At 56.3% G+C, this 21,229-nt stretch overlaps 2 protein-coding genes across 2 annotated transcripts in view; both read left to right on the forward strand.

Annotated features, from left to right (window-relative positions):
* LOC131190759 (uncharacterized) overlaps positions 1 to 21,229 on the forward strand; it is a 148,802-nt gene that overhangs the window by 88,080 nt on the left and 39,493 nt on the right. Inside the window, exons 14-19 of the mRNA XM_058168114.1 lie at positions 10,621 to 10,667; positions 12,008 to 12,086; positions 13,289 to 13,363; positions 13,756 to 13,975; positions 16,389 to 16,616; positions 16,756 to 16,897. Coding sequence (XP_058024097.1) covers positions 10,621 to 10,667; positions 12,008 to 12,086; positions 13,289 to 13,363; positions 13,756 to 13,975; positions 16,389 to 16,616; positions 16,756 to 16,897 — 791 coding nt within the window. The remainder of the gene's footprint in view (positions 1 to 10,620; positions 10,668 to 12,007; positions 12,087 to 13,288; positions 13,364 to 13,755; positions 13,976 to 16,388; positions 16,617 to 16,755; positions 16,898 to 21,229) is intronic.
* Positions 1,819 to 6,372, forward strand: LOC131192903 (uncharacterized). Its single transcript, XM_058172476.1, has 2 exons — positions 1,819 to 4,189; positions 5,477 to 6,372. The coding sequence occupies exons 1-2, from the start codon at positions 1,960 to 1,962 to the stop codon at positions 5,494 to 5,496; spliced, it is 2,250 nt and encodes a 749-aa protein (XP_058028459.1). The 5' UTR covers positions 1,819 to 1,959; the 3' UTR covers positions 5,497 to 6,372.

Genomic DNA, 21,229 nt, shown 5'->3' on the forward strand with positions numbered 1-21,229 from the left:
TTTCTCCCACTGGTCCTGTTCACTCCACAGATGTATCAAGGAGGGTCTATTCTGGGACCCCCTGTTAACCATCGTCACCTGTGGGACCCAAGAGCCGTGCCTGCCCTGCGGAACAGCCCCCTGCCCCACCCCCAGAGGTATGGGTGCCTGACCCTGTTAGCCTTTCATAAGCCTCAGAAGCTCTGCTGTCTCTCCTGGTTTTGCCTCGGAGTTAGGCCGGCCCGCTTGTTGCTGATGTGGTTTTACAACCGCAAGGGACTTTGGGCTTTGTGGGTTACCCAATTATTGGGTTTGTAGTCTTAAGATGCTACCCGATAACTGGGTGTTGTGAGATAGGTGACCGTGTAAATTATTGATATAAATAAAACTAGATTTCCCTAGATCACGGGTGTCAAACTCGCCAAGTCAGGTTGCTGTCATGTGACATTTCGCAACATTTTACCCTTAGCGGAGCTGGGGTGGGCGTGGCCTGTGCGTGACTTATCCAGCCTCTGCCCTCGATGAAGGGATTCCGCTTCTCATGGCGGTGGGAATGCAACCTGGTAGCATACTACTGTATAATGATAGGTACTCGTGTCTTATTTATACCCCAGTGCGCTGCGTGCATTACTGTTTCTGTCACTTTGCTTTCGTTGTCGTATTGTAAGCCCTAACAATGTCAGCTGCCTTGAGCTATTTTGGTGGTCGAGGTGGAGAGGCACACTAGACCTGTCGATCAGCTCACCAGTCAAGGATCTTGTTCTTGGGAAGCCTTCGCCCCTTTTGCGATGCCGGTTGTGGGAGTCCTGCTCCTGAAGCCCCTTCAGAGCCTGGCAGCCAAATTGCCCTTAGCTGTAAAGCTCTTTGAAGCCTGAACATTTTGAGCCTGTCCAATTGGAACGTACAAAGTCTGTGTTGTTTGAAAAGCAACCTGAATATATATATATACATATCTATACATATCCATCTATATTTGCATACATATATTGATGTGTACTGTGCAGGATTTGGTGAGGGCTGTGCAGGAGATCCAGATTAGAATTCGCCTGGTTCTGGGCCAGCCAGAGTTGATACGGCAGAAAGGATATGTGTGCTGTCCTCACTGGGGCCCATCCCCACATCCTCGTCCTTCAGGAGCTCCATTTCATATCTGAGGTGGGAAAGAAAGGGAGGGGGAGGAGAGCGAATACATTTGGCTGACCTTCATGGATCTCAATCGGCAAGCAAGGAGGATTGAGGGGCTTTGTGGCTTCCTTTTAACCTACTCTCAGTCGGTGAGCAGGTGCCCTGAAAGGATAAAGAGGAGTCCTGTTGCGTGGGGAAGCTGGGGGCTCCCCTGATGACCAGAGGTGCATGTAAGACCTCCTAGGGCCACCAACCTTGAAGGAGAAAGGGCAGCACCCGAAGGAACCATCCAATCATTACTGCTCAGAGTAGGGTGTCTGGGAGGGGGAAACATAGGCAAAACTGGTGCTTGGAGTTGGAACTCGAACCCCGGCCTTGGTAGTGGAAAAAGAGAAGGGTCCTTTAGAGGTGGGCCAAGGAGGACTAGGCATGGAGGATCACCGCCATGGATGATTGCAGGAGCTCTCTGTGCTTCAGGATGCTTCTAAACACAACTTACTTGTCTAATGGATACAGATGCAGTTTGGTTGATTCTATGGCCAATGCTATTTTGTGTGTGTCTGTGTGTGTGTTCTCTCCCCTGACCAGCATCCCATGTTTCTGTCCCTTTTCTCGACAGCCGTGTTCTGGGCCATGGGAAGCTCTGGCCACGAGTGCCGCCTGCCCAGGCAGGGAGGGGCTCAGCCCTCAGCTGCTTTGTAGCCTCCTGGAAGAGAGAGCAAGAACCAGACTGGCCTCGGATTATGCCCGTTAGCAGAAGAGAGAATTGCCTCTGTGTCAGAAAACTCAGCTGCTCGGAGTTACTTCCCGGCTGGGCAGCTGCCCCAGAAGCTGGCTTGCCAGGTCTTTGGGGAGATGAAGAAGCTCCTCCCAGCCACGCCCCGGGAGCTCCCCCTGGGACAGAAACAGCACCCCCTGCTCCCGTTCATGGAGATGGAAGCAGCCCCCTTTGCCTGCCAGTGGAAGGCCCGCAGCGTGGGCTTTCCTGCCAGCCCGGAGAAGAAGGGTGGATGTAGGGAGGCAGGTCAAGATGAAGCCGAGGAGGCCCGGTCGTCCCAGGGTGGATGTGCCAAGGCCTCCTGCAGGAGGGAGCCCCAGGTTCTGGTCTTGGAGGACCCCAGGGAGCCGGGCAAGAGTGTTGCAGTGCCGGGCATTGGCACAGGGTGTAAGGTAGCTGCCAAGGAGGAGCCTCTTCTCCTGAGTAAGCCTGCCTGCCCTGCCAGGAACAGAGACCGCTCTGCCGATGTCATTGATTACATTGTGAAAGAGCTGCAAGGAATAAGCCGCATTCAGACTGAGATTGCGGAACTTCAACAGCACCTCACCTTGATCAAGGGGTCGGTGGACGAAGTGTCCAGCTGCGTGGACTCCGTCTTGAGTGAGATCGAGGGCCTGCAGAGCAGCAGTGGGACCATCACCAAAACCTCCACCGTGCTGAGAGGCCCAGGGGCCTTGGTGGGGGCCGCCACCAAGGAGCCGGTTTTGTACTTTTACGGTATTCCTGAGCAGGAGGGGGAGAACACAAAGGAAATTGTCTGCCGCTTCCTGTCCAAGTATCATTGCTTCAACGGCCTCCAGCGCAGCAAGAACATCAAGGAAGCTTACAGATCAGGGGTGGCCACGGGGGTCCCATTCGCGCCTCGCCCCACTGTTGTGAAACTCGCCACGGCCGAGCACCGAGACTTCATCCTCCAGAAGTCCATCCTCTTGCAGGATGCAGGAATAACCATTGCTGAGCAGCACAGCGCAGTGTGCCTCGGTGGGCAGCTGGGCGTGTTGCCATCCTCTGGCTTGAGACCCCAGCCCTGGGACTTCCCCAACTCTCAGGGAGAAGGAGGGAGGAGGGATGGGGGTGGTCAGCTCCGGAAAGACTCTTGCCAGGCTCAGCGTGAGAAGCAAAGCCATGAAAACCACCCACTCCGTGTAGGCGAGAGGGCCGGCTTGCCACAAAAGTCCACTTTAGCTAAGAAGAGCAGTTTAATTTCTGAACTTGAGGAAAAGGTGGGGAGAGTCGTACAGATCATCAGCAGCAACGAGCAGACTTTGCACAAAAACCACACTTCCGCCAGCATCACTGAAGCCCCCCAAAAGCTGCTGGAGGTCTCAAAAAGCCACATGGGGAAGTCCTGGCCTTTGGGGGAACTCTTAAATCTCAGGGGCTTGGAGGCCGCTCCGGAAAAAGGAAGGGACCACAACTCAGAGGCTGAGAACATGGTCAAGGACCCCTCCTCATCCTTCCCCTCTCCCACGGTTGTGGGCAAAGAAGGAGGGCTGATTCTAGGGGCAAGGGAGATCGACTGTGAGGGTCTCAGTCCTGAGCAGGTCAATCTGGAGGAGGAGCAGAAGGAGGCATCCCACAAGGCCGTGATCCTGCCGGGCTGTGATGCTGCCATACACAAGTTAACGGGCAGCAACGAAACGCTCAAGGACATGATTGAGATCGACCTGAACGAGCAGGATCCCACTGATCACGTCTTCCGGGACGTCTTGGAGAACTCCCAGTTCTTCCTCCAGCATTCGCAGGGCAACGTCGACCTGGTAGACATGAGGTTCTACACCAACAAGCTGGGGAAGGCGCTCAGCCACTTCCGGTCCGCCCTGCAGGTGGTCTTCCACAAGCTGGAGACGGCCGACTCGGAGGTCGTCCTTGGAGGTGACCACGGCTTCCCCGTGGCAAGTGAGCCAGTGTCAGAGACGCACATCAGCCCGGAGACCATGGCCGAGAGCCCACCCAGCCTGTCTTCGGACAGCCAAGCCAACATGGTTGTGAGCAGCGACAGTGCAAGCTCCCCACAGAGGCCCCTCCTGAGTGCCTCCCCCTCTTCCAAGGAGGCCCCTGCCCTTCCTGCGGTGGACTCCGGGGGTTGTGTGGATCAGCCCTTCCCCACTGAGCCTCCCCAGCCGGTGGACCCTCCTGGGCAGAGACCCATGAGCCTGGAGAAGGTGTGTGCAGAGACCATTTACTTGAACAAATGTATCAACAACTTCAAAAATGTCCTGAGGGAGAAAAGGCAAATGCGCCGGAGGTGCTTGAAGGAGCTGGCCCAGGAGCCGAGCTGGACTTCGGCCGAGGAGACGCCTGCAGGTACAGGGCCCCCTTTGAGACTCCTCCCTCCCGAATGCATTCCTCCTTCTGTTCCATAGTGGCCAGGGGGCACCCCTTGCAGGGAGGTAAGAGGGAGCTGAAGAGTTGCCCACAAGCACCAAGGCAACATTTAAGACAAATGCCAAAGCCCAGAGTGGTCTCTCCGAAGGAGCTGCCGGCCCTTTTCTCTGGCTCTGGGCCAGCCCATGGCGGGTGAGAAATGGCCTTTGCAACCTCATCAGAGGGCCCGCTCTTGGCTGCCTGAAATGCTCATCTCCACGAACACCTTCGACTAATAACCTCCTTTCCTCTCCCAGCCACCGTGTCCCTTGAAGGCCCAGACAAAGCATGGCTCTGCCCCAGACGTGGCCTGGGCCTCAAGGCTAGAGATTCCCCAAAGGGGCTGGTGGGAGAAGGATCTCCCACCCCCCAAAGCCTAGCAGCTGGCAACCAAGGGGTTGGAGTGGGTGCTTGAGATGTGGATTGCAGCCCTTCTGCTGCTTTGGCCAGGAGGACGGGTGTGGACGGAGAGGTGGAAGGAGGCTTGGCCTTGGAAGAGCCACCAGCGATGGGGAAGGGGCTGGGAGGAGCTGCGTCTGCCTTGCCCCTTCCCTGGGCTGGTGCAGCCCCTGCCCTGGAGCCCGACTGGCCCGACTTCCTGCCGTGGACGCCTTCCTTGGCCATCTTGGAAGGGAGAAGGATGTGGTTGCCCCAAGTGTCCCCCCCCTCCTCCCAGTTGCTTATTTCCCTAATGAACAAGGAGGTCTCTGGCTGCCAGGATGGCACAAAGGGAGCCAAGGGAAGACACGCACACGCACGCTCCGGTTTGATTCCCACTTTACTTTTTGGGGAAAGGCTGTGATGGACCCAGGAGGTTCACCGCAGGCCCCAGAGACGGTGGGGTTGCTGCCATTGGCAGAGAGAGGTCAGGAACTCCGCCCTTGGTGCTGTGCCCAGCACGGAGCCAAGGAAAACAGGGAAGTGTTGCAGCCTAAACCCAGGGACCTTAAAATACCTGTCCGAGGCATGGCGGGGGAGGGGGGGAAGCCATAGCAGCTGAGACTCCTAATAGTCTCAGCTGCTATGCTTCCCTTGTTGTCCCTTGGCTGGGAGACGAGCAACATGTCATCCATCCGCCTCACCTTTTGAAAGAGAGAAATCTCTCTTGACGTAGGCAGAGGTTATCGCTGCTCAAACCCACAGGAGCAAAGAGCTGCTGGCCTCTTGCTCAGGGGGGTCTGATACAGGTAAACAGCGACCACTCTCTCTCTCTCCCTGGGCCGTCAGATCTCTCAGCCCCTGCCTGACCCTGGAGAGCTTCCCCACACGCTGAAGACTGACTCGGAAGGAAGGGCAGGGCAACCGGGGCTCGTGGGTCTGGTTGTTGTCACAGCACGTTTTCCCGCCTCGTCCCTGTGGAGCACACAGGACTGATTCCTCCACCGATTCCTCCCGTGTCTTCTGAGTCAGGCCTGTTTCTGGTGCCTTTGGAGACGTTGGGTTTGAGTTGCTGGCTGAGAACGATGGCAGGTCTGCCATCGGACACCCGGAACACAAACTCTTCCCCCTCCCCCAAAGTTGGGAAACTCTGCATTGGGGTGGGGGAGGGGAGGAGCTAGCCTGTGAAGAGCAGGTCCATGTGGAGGAAGAGGCAGGCCCAAAGCACCAGAGATCTCCCCCCCCCGCCACACACACACAAATAGCTCCCTTGCCCCAGGGTGGTAGAGCTGGAGCCTTCAGATGTTTGTTGAGAAGTTGTCCCTGGGCAAGTCTGGCCGGGTTTCTCTTCTGCTGCCGCTTTGTGTGAGTGTCAAACTCTCTTCACCTATCAGCTGCTTTGTCTTTCTTGGATTAATCCTGTTGCCTCTTTGCTTGTTGAGGGTCCTTGGTGCTCTCTGAGCTTGGCTGTTTCCTCCTCCCCACAAAGCCCCCTCCCTTCTAGCTCTGATGATGTCACCAGAAGGCAACCAAGCTCAAAGGGCGGCCAGGAAGGACCCCACAGATTAACCCCGAGCTCCAAATATTCCCCTTTCTTGCATCCTGGGGTTGTTTAGCAACCGGCCGCTCCCTTAAAGGTATATCCTTCATTTTGCTATTATGGATGCAGGTTCTTCTCCCTTTCCTCAGCCACATTTGCTCTCAGACTGCAAAGAGGAGTCTCCTAGTTTGGTGCCCCGACAGGTTTGGGCATCTTGTGGACTTGATGGTCACAGGCCTGGTGCAGTTCAGGGGGTTTCCGGCGTCTGATTCAGGTGGAGTTTGGGAAGGAGAGGAAGAGGGGGAGAGAGCAGGCCTCTTGAAGGAGCCCTGGCCAGACCCATCCAAACAGCTATTCCAACTTAGTTTTTATCTCAAAGACATTTTGCTTCTCGTGGCTTTCAGTTCTGACTGAATGGTGGGGAATGGAAGGATTTATATTGTTCGCGGTCATCCTTCCATTCCCCAGCATTCGGTCAGAATGGAAGAAGCTTCTCAGATGAGAAGCAAAACATCTTGGAGAAAAAGCCAAGGAAGTCCAGTTGCCTTTTGAAAGAAAGCACCTTTGGGGCAGTCATGGCCTGGATGACTGAAAATCTCCACAGATATTCAGCCAAACATCCCCACCATTCTCCTTCAAATAGGCCCTTTGGCAAAAGGTTTATTTCTCCTTTTGTTCAAAGGCCAGCATCTCTGCAGGTAAAACCAGAGTTTTGCTTGGATTTGTTATGGTTTGCTGAAGTTTTTTCTTAAAGTCTCTAACTTGGATGTCTGTTTCGGGGGTTTTATTCTGTGATGCAGCCTCCCTCCCCCCCAGAGCCAGTCTGGAGCCAGGTGGCACCAAAATCAAATCAGTCAGTTTGTGAAAATGGGCTCTGAGTTGCACGCAAGGAAGAGCCGCCAGAGGAAGAGGAAGACCCCATGGAACAGGGCACCAGCCAGAACATCTATTCACAGCTCATAACCTGCCATCAGACTGGGACCCATTGACATCAATTTCAGACCCTTCCAGAATGCTGGGGGGTGGGAGTGGGTGGGGGAGGTGATCTTAGGCATAACACAACGATTTGGACTGTCTGTTAGTTACGGTATCCGACCCTAAAGCAGGGATGGGCAACTATAGCAACTTTATGGCCAGTGGACTTCAACTCTATACTGGCTCATGAATTCTGGGAGTTGAAGTCCACAGGTTGTAAGGTTGCCATATTTCCCCCTCCCCCAGCCACTGCCTCCTTGGAGACCTCCCTACTGCGATAATCCCCCCTCCTTCAGCCTCGCTCAGGGCTTTCACCACCCTGCGGTTACCGAGGGGATCCAGGGGGAGACTTGCGTGGGATCCCTGGTCCAGTGTCAGGAATTGAACGGGGTGGCCTGGGTGGCGCTCTCACACTTTTAAGGAGCAGGATCCGGTCTGGCCTGTCCGTATCAAGCGGCAAAGCTGTTTTGTGCTCGCTAGCGCCAAGCAACGCTAAGCGATGGCTCCACTGAAAGGCCAAGAGAGCCTGCAGCGAAAACTTGGGCTCAGCACATCTCGGCCTCCCTGGCCGCTGCCTCTCCGCCAGCTGGTCCTTCCCACCCAGAGGGGGATTGTGGGTTGGGGGCAACATGGCTGTGCAAATCTGCTCCGCTGGCCAGGCTTTGTCCGTAACCGAGACGTGTTCCACTAACCATGTTTCCTCTCCTTCCCTCTCTGCTTTTTCCCCATTTGCAGAAAGAAGTAGAGGAGAACTTCAGGTTATTGACTCTCCTTTGTGTGTTTCTGACTGACTCTGGTGTGTGTCGTTCTTGCATGTCCCCTTGAGTTGCTTTGGCTGAGGCTTGATGTGTTGGGGGGGGAGGGGAGGGTTGGCATGTGCCAGCTTCTGGGGCATGGCTGATCCAGACAGAGACTGCGGGGTGCCTTGGCCTGTCAGAGGAGCCAAGAGCCAATTCCCCACCGAGATCCCTGGATCACACACACACACACACACCCCAGCCCAGTTCCCAAAGAGGACGAGGGAGCTGCATGACACAGGAAGGCTGAGGGGGAGCCAGGTGGGCTTCTGGAAGGATTCTGCTGGAATGACCGCCCAATGCTCCTTATTTAAAGATATAAAGAAAGAAATATAAACATCACAGGCCTGGGAGAAGAGAAGTGGTTTCTTTGCAGTGTTCTCTGGCGAAGGAGCAAAAGCCGCTTCCTTTAAAGGCTGGGGAAAGAGGACCGTATGAACCCCCTGCCCCAGGTGTGTGTGTGGGAGGGTGGATTTCTCGCTTTCCAGCATCAGAAAAATCTATGGGCACAAAGGAACCTCAGTGCCCCCCAGGGCTGCCCTTTGCACCGAGTCCCCCTTTATTTGCAAAGGCAGCTGATGCCCCAAAGCTCCGGTCTGTAGCAGATCCTGCCAATTCCTCCTGTGGTTCTCTCTGCAGCCAGGAGCTGGTGTAAGGCTTGGTGTTCCTTGGGGCCCCCGAGCCCGTTTCCCCCAGGAGACACCCACATTTGTTGGGGGGCAGATAAGCTGGGGAGAACATCCCAGTTCATCTGCCAGTGGAGCCACAAAGGAGCAGCTGGAAACGGAGAAAAAAGAGCAGCCACTTCAGCTGATGCTGCCTTTATTCTTCCTTCCTTTCTAAAGGCACGCCGGGGTTTGTGCAGCAGGCAATGCCAGCCAAACTCACAAATTCTGGCCCAAATGTTTTGGCCTTGGCTATGAATGGGGGAGAACCGTCCCCAGAGGGTCTTTTTCCTTCCTGTTTTTGGCGGGGGGGGGGGCTCCTCGATCAAAGGGTGGCCTTTTTGCTGGCGGCTGAAACGTTTCAAAGCAATAAGGCAGAAATCCTCCTCTTCTCCTGGAATCTCGTTCCTGCTGGACATGAAAGGGGCAGAACCATATCTGGAAAGCAGCTCTCAGTGGGAGTGGGGGGGGGCTGCCAAACGAGCAGGATCTGTGTTCTGCAGACGGGTAATAGACTGCAAATTGGATTATCGCAGGTCACACCAAGTGCAAGGAAGCCATGAAGACGGTTTGCTCTCTGGGATGGAGATGCTGGCAGGAGCTCAGGTTATGTCCAGCAGAAAGCCAAGCAGAACTGCAACCAGTGGTGGACTAGAGTGCCCGGAGGCCAAATTGGGGTGGGGGGGGTCCAATGATTGAGGTGGAGGGTGCCTCTCCACCCGAGGGAGGAGAAACCTGATTTATGTTGCTAGCTGTCCTGTCTCTTTTGCTGCCTCCATGGAAGAGCCAGTGGAGACGGTTGTGCAAAATCTTACAATAGGGAACGAAGAGAGGCAGCCGTTATTTCTGGAGCCACTGTGAGCCGCCTGTCTGGGTGTGGCGGGTCACACACAAGGTTGGGGGGGGGGGAAGTTGGCTGTCCCTCTTTCTGGAAGCTTCCCAACCAGCTCCTATTTAGCAGCAGCAGCAATAATTCCTTTGCTTTGGAGACAGACACTGCACGGACACTGTGTGGGGCAGGGGTGCCCAGCCTTTCCAACTTTAAGACCTGAGGACTTCAATTCCCAGAATTCCCCAGCCAGCCACAGGCATTGTCTCCACCTTGCTGTTCCACGGAGGCAGCCGAAGAGACAGGCCAGCTATGCCGCCTGGGGAATTCTGGGAGTTGAAGTCCACAAGTCTTTAAAGTTGCCATAGTTGGACACCCCAGTGAAGGGAATTGCTCTGTCTGGTGCACCAGCAGCCCCCGCACCTCCTCTTGGTCTGGGGAGGAAGAGGAGGAGACCTCGTTCATGCCCTCTTCTGTAGGGGCCAGAGACCCCTTCCCCTTCTCTCAGCCAGCTGTGAGCTGCAGGGATGGCTTCTGCCATGCTTGGAAGGTCACCCTTGGGAGGAATTCCCTGCCAGGAGGGGGCAGGCTATGCCCGTGATCTCCTGGGTGCCCCGGGCTGCTCTGGAGGTTGAATTACCCGGGCCGTTGACTGCCACCCAAAGCCCCTGGAGCTCAGGATCTTGGCGGGTCTGCCCAGGCCTGGACTCCTGGGTTCCACCTTTTTGGGTGAGGCCTTGGGCTCACCTGCGCCTCTGACAGCACCCCACAGCCCTTCCTGAAGACGCAGGTGCCGCTGTGGCTGCGGGTGCAAGAGACCAGTTGGAGAGGCAATTCTGGCCTCTCCCCCAAGGGCCCTGGGGGCTTGGCAAAGAAGGGGTTCCAGTGGATGTATGTGGTCTCTCCGCATCGGTCTTACCAACCTGGGTGAAAGGTTTGCACCTGGCAGGCTGAGATTGTAGAAGAAAGTTTCCCCTCCCCCCTTTCCACCTAGGTTGCACAACCAGGCTGTTTCCCTCCGGTGTTTCCCATCAGCCCCCCCCCCCCAACCCCCATCCCTGCTGTGGACCGCTGACCATGGAGCGCCTGCCTCTGTTTTTATGCATGGACCTCCTCCGTGGGTGCCTCCCTTCTACTTGCTGGCTGGGAAATAATTCTGTCGTTTTCTCTCTTTCCCATCATCAAAGGGTCTGGATGATGGCGAGGCCTCCAAGTCTCCATGGTTCAAAGGAGGGTGAGTAGCCTTTGGGGCCCCCACAGCACTCGCTGCCCCCCCCCCCGCTTTCTCTGTGACCCATCTGGGGCTGCACCTCATGGGGCACCCTGATTCCCCCAGGAAAGAGGCGACTTTGGCTTCCAGGGTTCGGCCTTGGATGGAGGCTGTTCCAGGGGCCACGAAAGGCTTGCAGGGAACCCAGCTGTTCCTCTGCCCCCTTGGGGTCCTGGCACCTGAGCACCACCTTCCCTGGGGCCGCAGCTCTGTGGGTTTTTCTCCCACCCCACAGCTTCTTGGGACCAGGAAAGCCACATTAATCTGGGGGAACCAGAAATCAGGAGGAGCCAACAACTTTTTGGATCAAAACGTTTAACTCTTTCAAAAATTGCATTATTCTGACCAAGAGGCTTCTCTGCTGCAGGAAGAATAACCCCACCCCATCCCTGGAAGTCAGGATGGAAAAGGAAAGGATCAGTCCTCAGTCAGGAGAGGGGAGGGGACAGCTTGCCTGAGCCTGGCTGGGCACTTTCTTCCATCAGAGCTGCTGGTCTTTCCATGGGGGCATCTTTCCTTCCCTCCCTCCCTCCCTCCAGGGCTGCTCCTCCTCATCCCTGATGCCTTGAAAGCTTTTGAAGCCGGGCTCCCCCTCCCCTTCTTCCCAGCCAGCGTGACTTGGGGGCCTGCCAGGGGAAAAGCGGAGAAGTCCCCCTTTACAGGCTGTTTGATTTTCCGTGTGTGAATATACTTGAATAGAGGCAGATGGCTTTGATCTGCAACATTTGAATTCGCTGCTGCTGCTTGTGCACAACTGTTGGGGGGGCTCGAATGGGGAGGGGGGGCACAGCAGTGTCAACCTGGACTGAGACTATTCCAGAGCAGAGCACACAGGGGAAGGGCAAGGGGGGGGGCTCTGCTTTTACAGAGGGACTCCGGCCCAGCCTTCCCCACAGGCTGCAAGGGCCCTGAGTGGCATCGGCACAAAGGAGAGCGGTAGAGCTGCCAATGGGGGAGGGGGGTTGACTTTGAGTGGAGGGCAAAGAAGGCCCACTTCAGGGTTTTTGGGGGTGCCACGATTAGGGGGGGGATCTTTGAGAGGATCTTATAAGATGCCCCCATTTTACTCCCTCCCTGGTAAATCTGGGCGGTTCCTGTTGCTGCTTGGCCAGCCTCTCCTGGGGAAAGCGGTTTAACAATGGGGGGGAGGACTTTGAGGGGCCTTGGAGAGTCCCAGGCGGAAAGCTCTTTCTGTGTCCAGACAGCCCCTTCACCCCGTTCTCTTTCTGCCCAGGCAGCATCTGGCTGGGCTTCTGCCACCTCCTCCTTGCCCTTCCTAACGCCTCCCCTCTTGTTGCTTCTAGGCCAGTGGGCGGCCTGTACGGCATCGACAGCATGCCTGATCTACGGCAGAAGAAGCCCCTTCCCCTCGTCAGTGATCTGGTGAGAGGACCCCTCGGTGACAGTATGGGGCACCCCTTTGCTTTGGGTCGCTGGGCAGAGGCTGCAGCGTCTTCCCAGGGTGCAGATGGTGGGGGGTGGGGCAGAGAGGAAAAGAGAGGGACTCCCATAGCTCCCATGATTGCGCAACATGCCCTTCCCTCGGGGCTGTGGGGCACGGGGGGGGGGGCGGCGGGCGGGAGGGGGGCTGGGATATCTTTGCTGCTCCTGGGTAACTTACTTTCCCTGCTACAAGTTCTTTTGAGTGTGAGAATTTGGAGCCTTCGTTCACAAAAAAGCAGTTCTTGGGGGAAAAAAAGTTAAAAAGGGGGAAAAAATGGAGGCTATGATCCTTCTAGTTGTGGGGTTTTAAGAGTACCTCCCCCCCCCCAACTGCAGCCTTTTCTCCCAGTGAAAGTGGGGGAGAGGACTGGGAGAAGAGGTGATTGGCTGTAAACAGCCCCATGTCAGGAAAATAGGAGGGGGGCCTTTGGGGTGTATTTGGGGGGGGGAGGCTTCCCTCTGTGCTTCCAGGTGGCAGAGTTAAAAAGCGGGTGTGGGGGGGTGAGTTTCCAGCTATGGGGAAGCAAGATAGGAGGTGGAAAGCCTTCGCCTACCCTCCTATGGGGCTAGGATGGGAGTGGGGCGGCTGGAGTGGCTGCAGGCCCTTGGGGTGGTCCTGGGGCTTGCTGAGGGGCCCCCGGTTTGGATCTGGTAGACGAAGACAGTCAAGGTGGCATTAATGTGTTCTGCTTCTCTTGGACGCTGGCGCTTCCCTCCCGCAGGCCATGGTAAGTAAGTGGAGAGCGAGCCACTTCTGACCCTCCATGCGGGGCTGGCCCCCAGGGGCCTCGGGGCTCCAGGCCTGCTGGGTCTGGCCTTCTGGACTGCCTTGCCTGGGGGTGGGGTGGGGAGAGGAGAGCCTGGTTGGGGCGCTGCTGGGGCCCTCCAGGCATTGAGGGTCTCTGCTTGCAGATGGCCAATCCAGGAGAGGGCTTCTCCTTCCTAGCTAGAGACCCTTCCCGGTAGGATAGCTGGGGATGGCACCCAGGAGGGGATCTACCCGTGAGGCCTTCTTCTCCTGGACCTTTTGGGGGGAAGAAGCTAAGACCGGTGATGGTGGCAGGAGGGCTCAGCTGGTTCTCTCTTGAGGGGTTTCCCCTGCACAGCCCTCTGAAGCTCCCAATAACTGCTTCCTTTTCCAGTCGCTGGTGCAGTCGCGGAAGGCGGGCATCACTTCGGCCATGGCTACCCGGACGTCCCTCAAGGACGAAGAGCTGGTAAGGCCGGACAGCAGCTGGGGTGGGGGTGGGGGGGAATCCTCTGAGGCCGCCCCTGAGGTGCATCACGCCCCTTCCCTCCCTGGCAGATGAGCCACTGGGGCTATCCCCACAGCAAGGGGTTAGGGGAAGGATGGGGGTGGGGTGGGGTGGCTATGTTGGGGGTCTTTGTTTAGGTGGTGTGCAGTGCTCAGGAGAGATATTTTCTAGAAGATGTGAGCCCACTCCTGGCCCCCCTTTGGGAAGGCCCTGCCTGGCATGGGAGGGGTGCTGCCCTCTGCAGGAACCTCCCGGCTGGGGTCTGCGCCACGGCCAGCCACCTCACATCTCTGGGGTTGCGGGGAGGGGACGTCTCCCTGAGAAAAAGGGGTTGGTTTCTTTTTTCCTTTCAGAAATCCCACGTGTACAAGAAGACCCTCCAAGCCTTAATCTACCCCATCTCCTGCACTACGCCCCATAAGTTTGAGGTGTGGACCGCCACAACCCCCACCTACTGCTACGAGTGCGAGGGGCTCCTGTGGGGCATCGCCCGCCAAGGGATGCGCTGCACGGAATGTGGGGTCAAGTGCCATGAGAAGTGCCAAGACCTGCTCAACGCTGACTGCCTGCAGAGTGAGTGGGGGGGGGAGGCCGAGGCCCCCAGGGGGAGCACTCCAAGCTGCAGGGGGGGAGGGGGGCCCCAGGAAGGACTATTTTTGTGTCCACACAAAAGACCGTAAACCCTTCAGGGTGCCAGAGTATGTTGGCCTCCCCTTCAGCTTGCCATCTCTGCTAGGGGCATTGCTAGGGAAGGACAGGTCATGGCCGGGGGAGGATCAGGGCCTGCCCCTTTATCCACACAGGATCCTTCCCCAGTGCATGGGAGGGAGACCATCCGGGCAGAGGGATTCCCTGCTCCACAGAGGCAGACGGGGGATCAAGTGCCTTGTGCATGGACCCTCTTTCTCAATCTGGGATCCGGGCTGAGAATTTAAGCAGAGACCATGAGCAAAGATGGACTCCAGTAGCTCTGTTGCCGAACAGGGGGAATAGGAGGTCTTGGGGTTCTGCTCAGGCGCCCCGACTCCTCTTCACGGCTCTTGGCCTGCATTGTCAGTTCGGAAGGGCCCTCATTGGGAGAGGGGCTTGCAGGGCGGGTGGGGCTGAGCAGGTTGAACTAAGACCAGGGAGATTGGGTCCCAAGCCCCCCTCCCCCCCGGCAACAGAAGCTTTGGGACAAACCCCCCCCCCAATTGTTGCTCTATTCAGCCTGCGCTCCCTCCTTGCCCCCCCCTTTGGAAGGAGGCCAAGCCATGGCAGAAAGCCTGGAAGCAGTGAAGCTTGTGGGGCTCTCTGAGAGGTGGGGGGGGGGCTTCTGAACCGGGTATAGGTTCAGGAGGGGCCTGTGCCAAGCCGGGAAGCCCGTGGGAGGGGAGGGGGCGCCTTCCTTTTTCGGCAGCCTTGGTGCTGAGTGTCGAATCGATGATTAAAGCGCAGCCTTGACGAGTGCCAGTTTCATCAGAGTCCCTCTGTCAAGAAATGTTTGCGCAGCGCCAGGGAAGATGGGTTTTATTTTAAACCGCAAAGCCTATTTTCGGTTCCAAGAACAAATCATATGCAGGCCTCACCCTCCCACCCAACAGATGTCCTCCATACCTCCATACGGGGGAGAGGCAAACTCTCTGAAGGACCTGCGGGGCTTCCCTTCCCTCCTGCAGGGGGCCCTTTCCCGGGGGTGTGGGGGGGAGACGGGCTCAGGCACCTGGACTCTTCTCCAGGGGTGGCTGCCCATGAGCTGCCCAGGCAGGACCCAGGAGGGGCCTTCCCTTTCGGGAGACGGGCGCCCGGGGCTCCCTGCACCAGCTGCCTCCCCCTGGTCGGCTTTTATTTATTTATTTATTTATTTATTTATTTATTTATTTATTTATTTATTTATTTATTTGATTTGATTTTTATACCGCCCTTCTCCCGAAGGACTCAGGGCGGTGTACAGGCAAAATAAAACAATACAATATACAGATTAAAATACCATTTAAAAAACTTATTTAAATTAGCCTGAGATTAAAAATTTCCATACTAAAAAACCCCGTTTAAAAATTAATAAAATTTCCCATTAAAACTAATTTAAGCCAGCCCCGCGCGGATAAAGAGATGTGTTTTTAGTTCGCGACGAAATGTGGCCAGGAATTAGGAGAGCTGCAGTCCAGCTCCTCTGCAGAGCCACCCCTTGGAGAAGGCTGCTCAGCCCATCCATATGGCCCTCATGCTCCATAATGCACACCCATCCACAAATGGTCCTTGGCCCTTGCAGGCTCTCCTGCGGCCCTCACTGGGCTGCCCTTCAGCCCTGCATTCCTTCCAAGCCCCTGCGGCACCCACATGCCCACCCCCGACATTCTTGCCTGAGACTTCTTTCAATGACCCACACAATCCTCAAGTTGTGACGGCAGCTTGGACTGCCAGGATTCCGTCAATCAGAATAGAGCTGGAAGGGAGCCTGGAGGTCTTCTAGTCCAACCCCCTGCTCAAGCAGGAGACCCTATCGCCTATCCCATTTCAGACAGGTGGCTGTCCAGTCTCTTCTTAAAAACCTCCAGTGATGGATGGAACACCCACAACTTCTGAAGGGAAGCCATTCCACTCATTAATGGTTCCAATTGTCTGGAAACTTCTCCTTAATTCCAGGTTGCTTCTCTCCTTGATTAGTTTCCATCCGTTGTTTCTTGTCCTGCCTTCAAGGACCTTGGAGGACAGGTTGACCCTCCCCGACTTCTTTGGGGCAGCCCCTGAGATGCTGGAAGTCAGCTGTCGGGTCCCTGAGGATTTAAGGATTAGGGTTGCCGACCCTAAGTAATGCAGTCACATGATGCCGCATTTTCAACCACTTTGCTTAGCTACAACAACAATCCTGGTCCCCCATTGCCACTGTAACCCAAAGACTCGCTCCCGTCTCCCGCAGCCCAGGAAACCAGGGAGGGTCCCTTCTGGGGGCTTTGCCAGCCTCTCTTCCTGCCTCTTGACCCCTCCCCTCCCCTCCCCTCCGCAGGAGCAGCAGAGAAGTGCTCCAAGCATGGGGCGGAGGACCGGACCCAGAACATCATCATGGCCATGAAGGACCGGATGAAGATCCGGGAGCGGAACAAGCCGGAGATCTTCGACCTGATCCGGGACGTCTTTGGCGAGAGCAAGGTGACCCACGGGCAGCAGATCAAGGTGGTGAAGCAGAGCGTCCTGGACGGGACCTCCAAGTGGTCGGCCAAAATCACCATCACAGGTGAGGGGGAGAAGCAGAGCCCTGGGAGGGGGGGGAGGGGCAGCCCTGCTGAAGCTCCCCCAGAGCCGGCTCAGCTTCCGGGGCGCTTCCTGGCCTTCCCCTCACCCCTCCCTCCCTCTTCCTCCCCCCTCCCCCCCAGTGGTCTGTGCCCAAGGCCTGCAAGCCAAGGACAAGACCGGCTCCAGCGACCCCTACGTGACCGTCCAGGTGGGGAAAACGAAGAAAAGAACCAAGACCATTTTTGGGAACCTGAATCCCGTTTGGGAGGAAAAGTTCCACTTGTGAGTATCAGCAGCCTCGGGGCTGCTTTCCTCTGCTCCCTCATAACGTGTGTGTGTGTGTGTGTGTGTGTGTGTGTGTTTGTGTAGAGGGGCCGTTGCAGTGGGCACTAAGGGGTGGGGGAAGAGGGATTGGGAAGAGGGAAAGTCGGGAGCAACCCCTGCGTCATATCAGGTGTTCCAGGCAGCAGATCACATGTTGATCTCTTTACTTCTTGGATTTACGTGCCCCCCCCCACAATTCCCAGAAGGGATCCATCATCCGTGGCTTCTCACCCAACACAGGAGGCTTTCTGAAATGAGGGGCCCCTTCCCACCTCCCGACCAAGGACCCTGAGTGAGGGGAAGCAGGCCGTCCTTGGAGCCAGGGCAAGAGTCCCGTTCTGGGGTGACCCCAGGGTTGTGTGCCCAGAGCCCTCCCCTCCGCAGGAGCAGCAGAGAAGTGCTCCAAGCATGGGGCGGAGGACCGGACCCAGAACATCATCATGGCCATGAAGGACCGGATGAAGATCCGGGAGCGGAACAAGCCGGAGATCTTCGACCTGATCCGGGACGTCTTTGGCGAGAGCAAGGTGACCCACGGGCAGCAGATCAAGGTGGTGAAGCAGAGCGTCCTGGACGGGACCTCCAAGTGGTCGGCCAAAATCACCATCACAGGTGGGGGGGAGAAGCAGAGCCCTGGGAGGGGGGGGCAGCCCTGCTGAAGCTCCCCCAGAGCCGGCTCAGCTTCCGGGGCGCTTCCTGGCCTTCCCCTCACCCCTCCCTCCCTCTTCCTCCCCCCTCCCCCCCAGTGGTCTGTGCCCAAGGCCTGCAAGCCAAGGACAAGACCGGCTCCAGCGACCCCTACGTGACCGTCCAGGTGGGGAAAACGAAGAAAAGAACCAAGACCATTTTTGGGAACCTGAATCCCGTTTGGGAGGAAAAGTTCCACTTGTGAGTATCAGCAGCCTCGGGGCTGCTTTCCTCTGCTCCCTCATAACGTGTGTGTGTGTGTGTGTGTGTGTGTGTGTTTGTGTAGAGGGGCCGTTGCAGTGGGCACTAAGGGGTGGGGGAAGAGGGATTGGGAAGAGGGAAAGTCGGGAGCAACCCCTGCGTCATATCAGGTGTTCCAGGCAGATCACATGTTGATCTCTTTACTTCTTGGATTTACGTGCCCCCCCCCCCCACAATTCCCAGAAGGGATCCATCATCCGTGGCTTCTCACCCAACACAGGAGGTTTTCTGAAATGAGGGGCCCCTTCCCACCTCCCGACCAAGGACCCTGAGTGAGGGGAAGCAGGCCGTCCTTGGAGCCAGGGCAAGAGTCCCGTTCTGGGGTGACCCCCCAGGGGTTGTGTGCCCAGAGCCCTTCCCTCCACCTCCTGCCTGCCTCTCCTTCTGGGGAGTGAATGACGGGGTGTGTTCCTCCTGCTCCCTGGACCCCTCGTAGCCGCAGCCGAGCCCAAGACAGCCCCCAGGAAACGGGTGCCCAAGAGGAAGGGCAGGAGACGGGAGGCTGGCTGCGGGTGGCAAAGCCTACCCTGAATGGCGCTCGGGGGGTGGGGGTGCCTGTGGTTCAGGAAGCAGCCCAGGCTGGCCGGCTCGGCTGCTCAGCGCAGGTGTTTGGAGGGTTGGCTCTCTTCCTGCCTTTTTCCTCCAGAGGCCTATAATCAGCGCCTGACGGGCTCTGGCAGAGATGGGAGCCCCTGGGCTTCTTCCTGGAGGTGGCAAACAAGGGAGGCGATGTAATTAGGATAATGAACCCTCATTATGCCAAGAGGGGCCGTCGTCAGGGGCTCTGCAGGCGGTGGTGCTTAGAGGGTTTTCTAGCCTTCTCCAGCACTCGAGGCCTTTTGGAGCTAAGAGCATGTGAGGTTTGGCACCAACGTGTTGCGCGGAGTGCGAAAATTCTTCTCTGCACACACAAATAATGGGATTGTTACTAGCAGGGACTGGTGAGGGGAAGCAGTTCAGCAAAAGTGTTCAATGAGCATCACCTGCAGTGAAAAAGCCCATCGGCACACGGGGCGTCGTAAGAAACGGTACTGAAAAAAGAGGTGCCAACATTAGGGTGGCCTTGCATAAACCAGTGGTGCGGCCACATCTGCAGCATCATGCAGAGTTCCGGGGGGGGCTCAGAAGGAGCCTTGTGGAGAGGGAGAAGTCTCCGGGGGGGGGGACACGTTGGAGGCTTCGGGGCCTGAAAGAAGATGAATGGGACGGGATGCAGGTGTGCAGAATTATGGATGGTGTGGATAAAGTGATCAAGGAGAAACACCCACCTGAAGCCGCCAATGGAATTGAATCAATGGAAGAATCAGGATAGAAAAAAAGAAAATATTTGGAACAGGCTGGCTTCAAAACAGGCTAAATGAGTTCAGAGAAGTCTGGGAGCTTTGGTGGCCCTGGGGCTCCCCCGGGGGCATCTGCCAGAGATTGGAGGGCTTCCTTGTGCCTAGAGGACAGACTGCTGGACCAGACAGGACAAGGTGGGAAGCTCTCAGCTTAGTTCTGTTAGGAAGCATGACGAGATCTTGGCCTTCGGGATACCAAAGCCATAAAAATCTGGATGTTTCTTTTTTCTTTCTTTTTTTTTTGTTTTGTTTACATTTATACCCCGCCCTTCTCCGAAGACTCAGGGCGGCTTACAACGTATAAGGCAATAGTCTCATTCTATTTGTATATTTTTTTACAAAGTCAACTTATTGCCCCCCCAACAATCTGGGTCCTCATTTTACCTACCTTATAAAGGGTGGAAGGCTGAGTCAACCTTGGGCCGGGCTCGAACCTGCAGTAATTGCAGGCTTTGTGTTCTAATAACAGGCTTCTCTATTGCCTGAGCTATCCCGGCCCCGGTCTTTGACTTGCTGCTTTTAAAAACAATGAGAGAGAAATACTGGCATTATCGTTTATTACGTATGCAGGCATGGTTGGTTTCCTACGATACAAAATCTGATTTCAGAGGCAGATGCCAGCATTATGGGGCTTGGAGTCCAGCCTCCAAAAGAGAGGGGAAGTGGTGGCCTCTTGGTCTCAATTGCCCCACCGAGTCTCTCCCCCTGGGACCCTCCGAGGCAAACCAATGTGGCTGCTTCCTGTGCCTGCGATAATTCTCCCCATATGTCGGCATCTCACAACAATTCTAGGACTTGAATACCAGAGGATTTTATTCTCCCCCTGGGAGAATAAATAAATAAAGTCTCTCCCCCTGGGACCCTCCAAGGCAAACCAATGTGGCTGCTTCCTGTGCCTGCGATAATTCTCCCCATATGTCGGCATCTCACAACAATTCTAGGACTTGAATACCAGAGGATTTTATTGCAATCCCAGCAACACAAATGATCTGAAGAGCAGCTTCTTCTGGCCAGCTTCTCCTTCCCTGCACAGGACTAGTGGCCCTGCCTTTGGTCCTGGGCTTCCACCCCAGGCGCCTCTGTCCCCAGTCGGGGTCTCTCCCGCTCGGACACCAAAGCTTGATGGCCACACTCTGTTCCTGCAGGTGGTTCGGCCAGAGGAGGAGGGGGAGGATAAAGGTGCCGCAGTCGGTGGGGGGAAGAGGGAGGGGACAGTGAAAGAGGGAAAAAGGAAGGGGTGAGAAGAAACATAATGTAGGACTTGCAAATGGGGAATATTTCTTCCATTCGCAAAATAATGTTAGTTGCCTCTGATGTTTTAACCGAACAACTAACCAACCGGTGGCGGGATTCAAATTTTTCCACTCCCGGTTCTGTGGGCGTGGCCTGGTGGTGGGTCCATGTGACTGAGTGGGCGTGGCCAACTTACCATCACTCACAGCTACGGCCACTCAGTCACATGACCTCACCAAGCCACTCCCACAGAACCTGGTAGGAAAAATTTTGAAGAACAGAGCGGCGACGGCAGCAGCTTTTTCAGCACATTGGAAACTTCCAGTAGTTTTCGGTGCAAGAAGCCTCCAGCCAGCCGCTGCTGCTGGCTCGGTTCCGGCTGCGAAAAGGCAGCAGCTGGGAGGAGAAGACAAAAAAAAAAAGACACGGCAGCTGCAGGCTTCCTGCAGTGAAAATTACCAAATTCTGGCTCCGCTCCTCCAACACGCCACTGCCGCCACTGCCCTGTTTTATGCGCCGGGTACGCAGGCGCACCCCATTGCCTGCTGTGCCGCTCCGCTCGGACTTCTCTGGGCAAATGGGCTGTGCGCAGGTGGCCGGCACATAGAACAGGGTGACGCTGATGGCGCATTGGAGAAGTGGAACCGGAGGTTGGTAATTTTCACTGCAAGAAGCCTGCAGCCGCTGCATCTTTTTTTCAGTGCAACTGGACTCCAGCTGCACCGAAAAAAAACACATGGCGGCTACAGGCATCTTGCAACAGGGGGGC

This window comes from Ahaetulla prasina, chromosome 2, assembly GCF_028640845.1.
Source record: "Ahaetulla prasina isolate Xishuangbanna chromosome 2, ASM2864084v1, whole genome shotgun sequence".
Taxonomy (NCBI): Eukaryota; Metazoa; Chordata; class Lepidosauria; order Squamata; family Colubridae; genus Ahaetulla; species Ahaetulla prasina.

Bases quoted from the DNA above. Each gene is read 5' to 3' on its own strand.
- LOC131192903 (XM_058172476.1), top strand. From the start codon at position 1,960: ATGAAGAAGCTCCTCCCAGCCACGCCCCGGGAGCTCCCCCTGGGACAG. The intron at 4,190-5,476 runs GTACAGGGCCCC...CTGGGCCGTCAG, and splicing joins GGCCGAGGAGACGCCTGCAG to ATCTCTCAGCCCCTGCCTGA.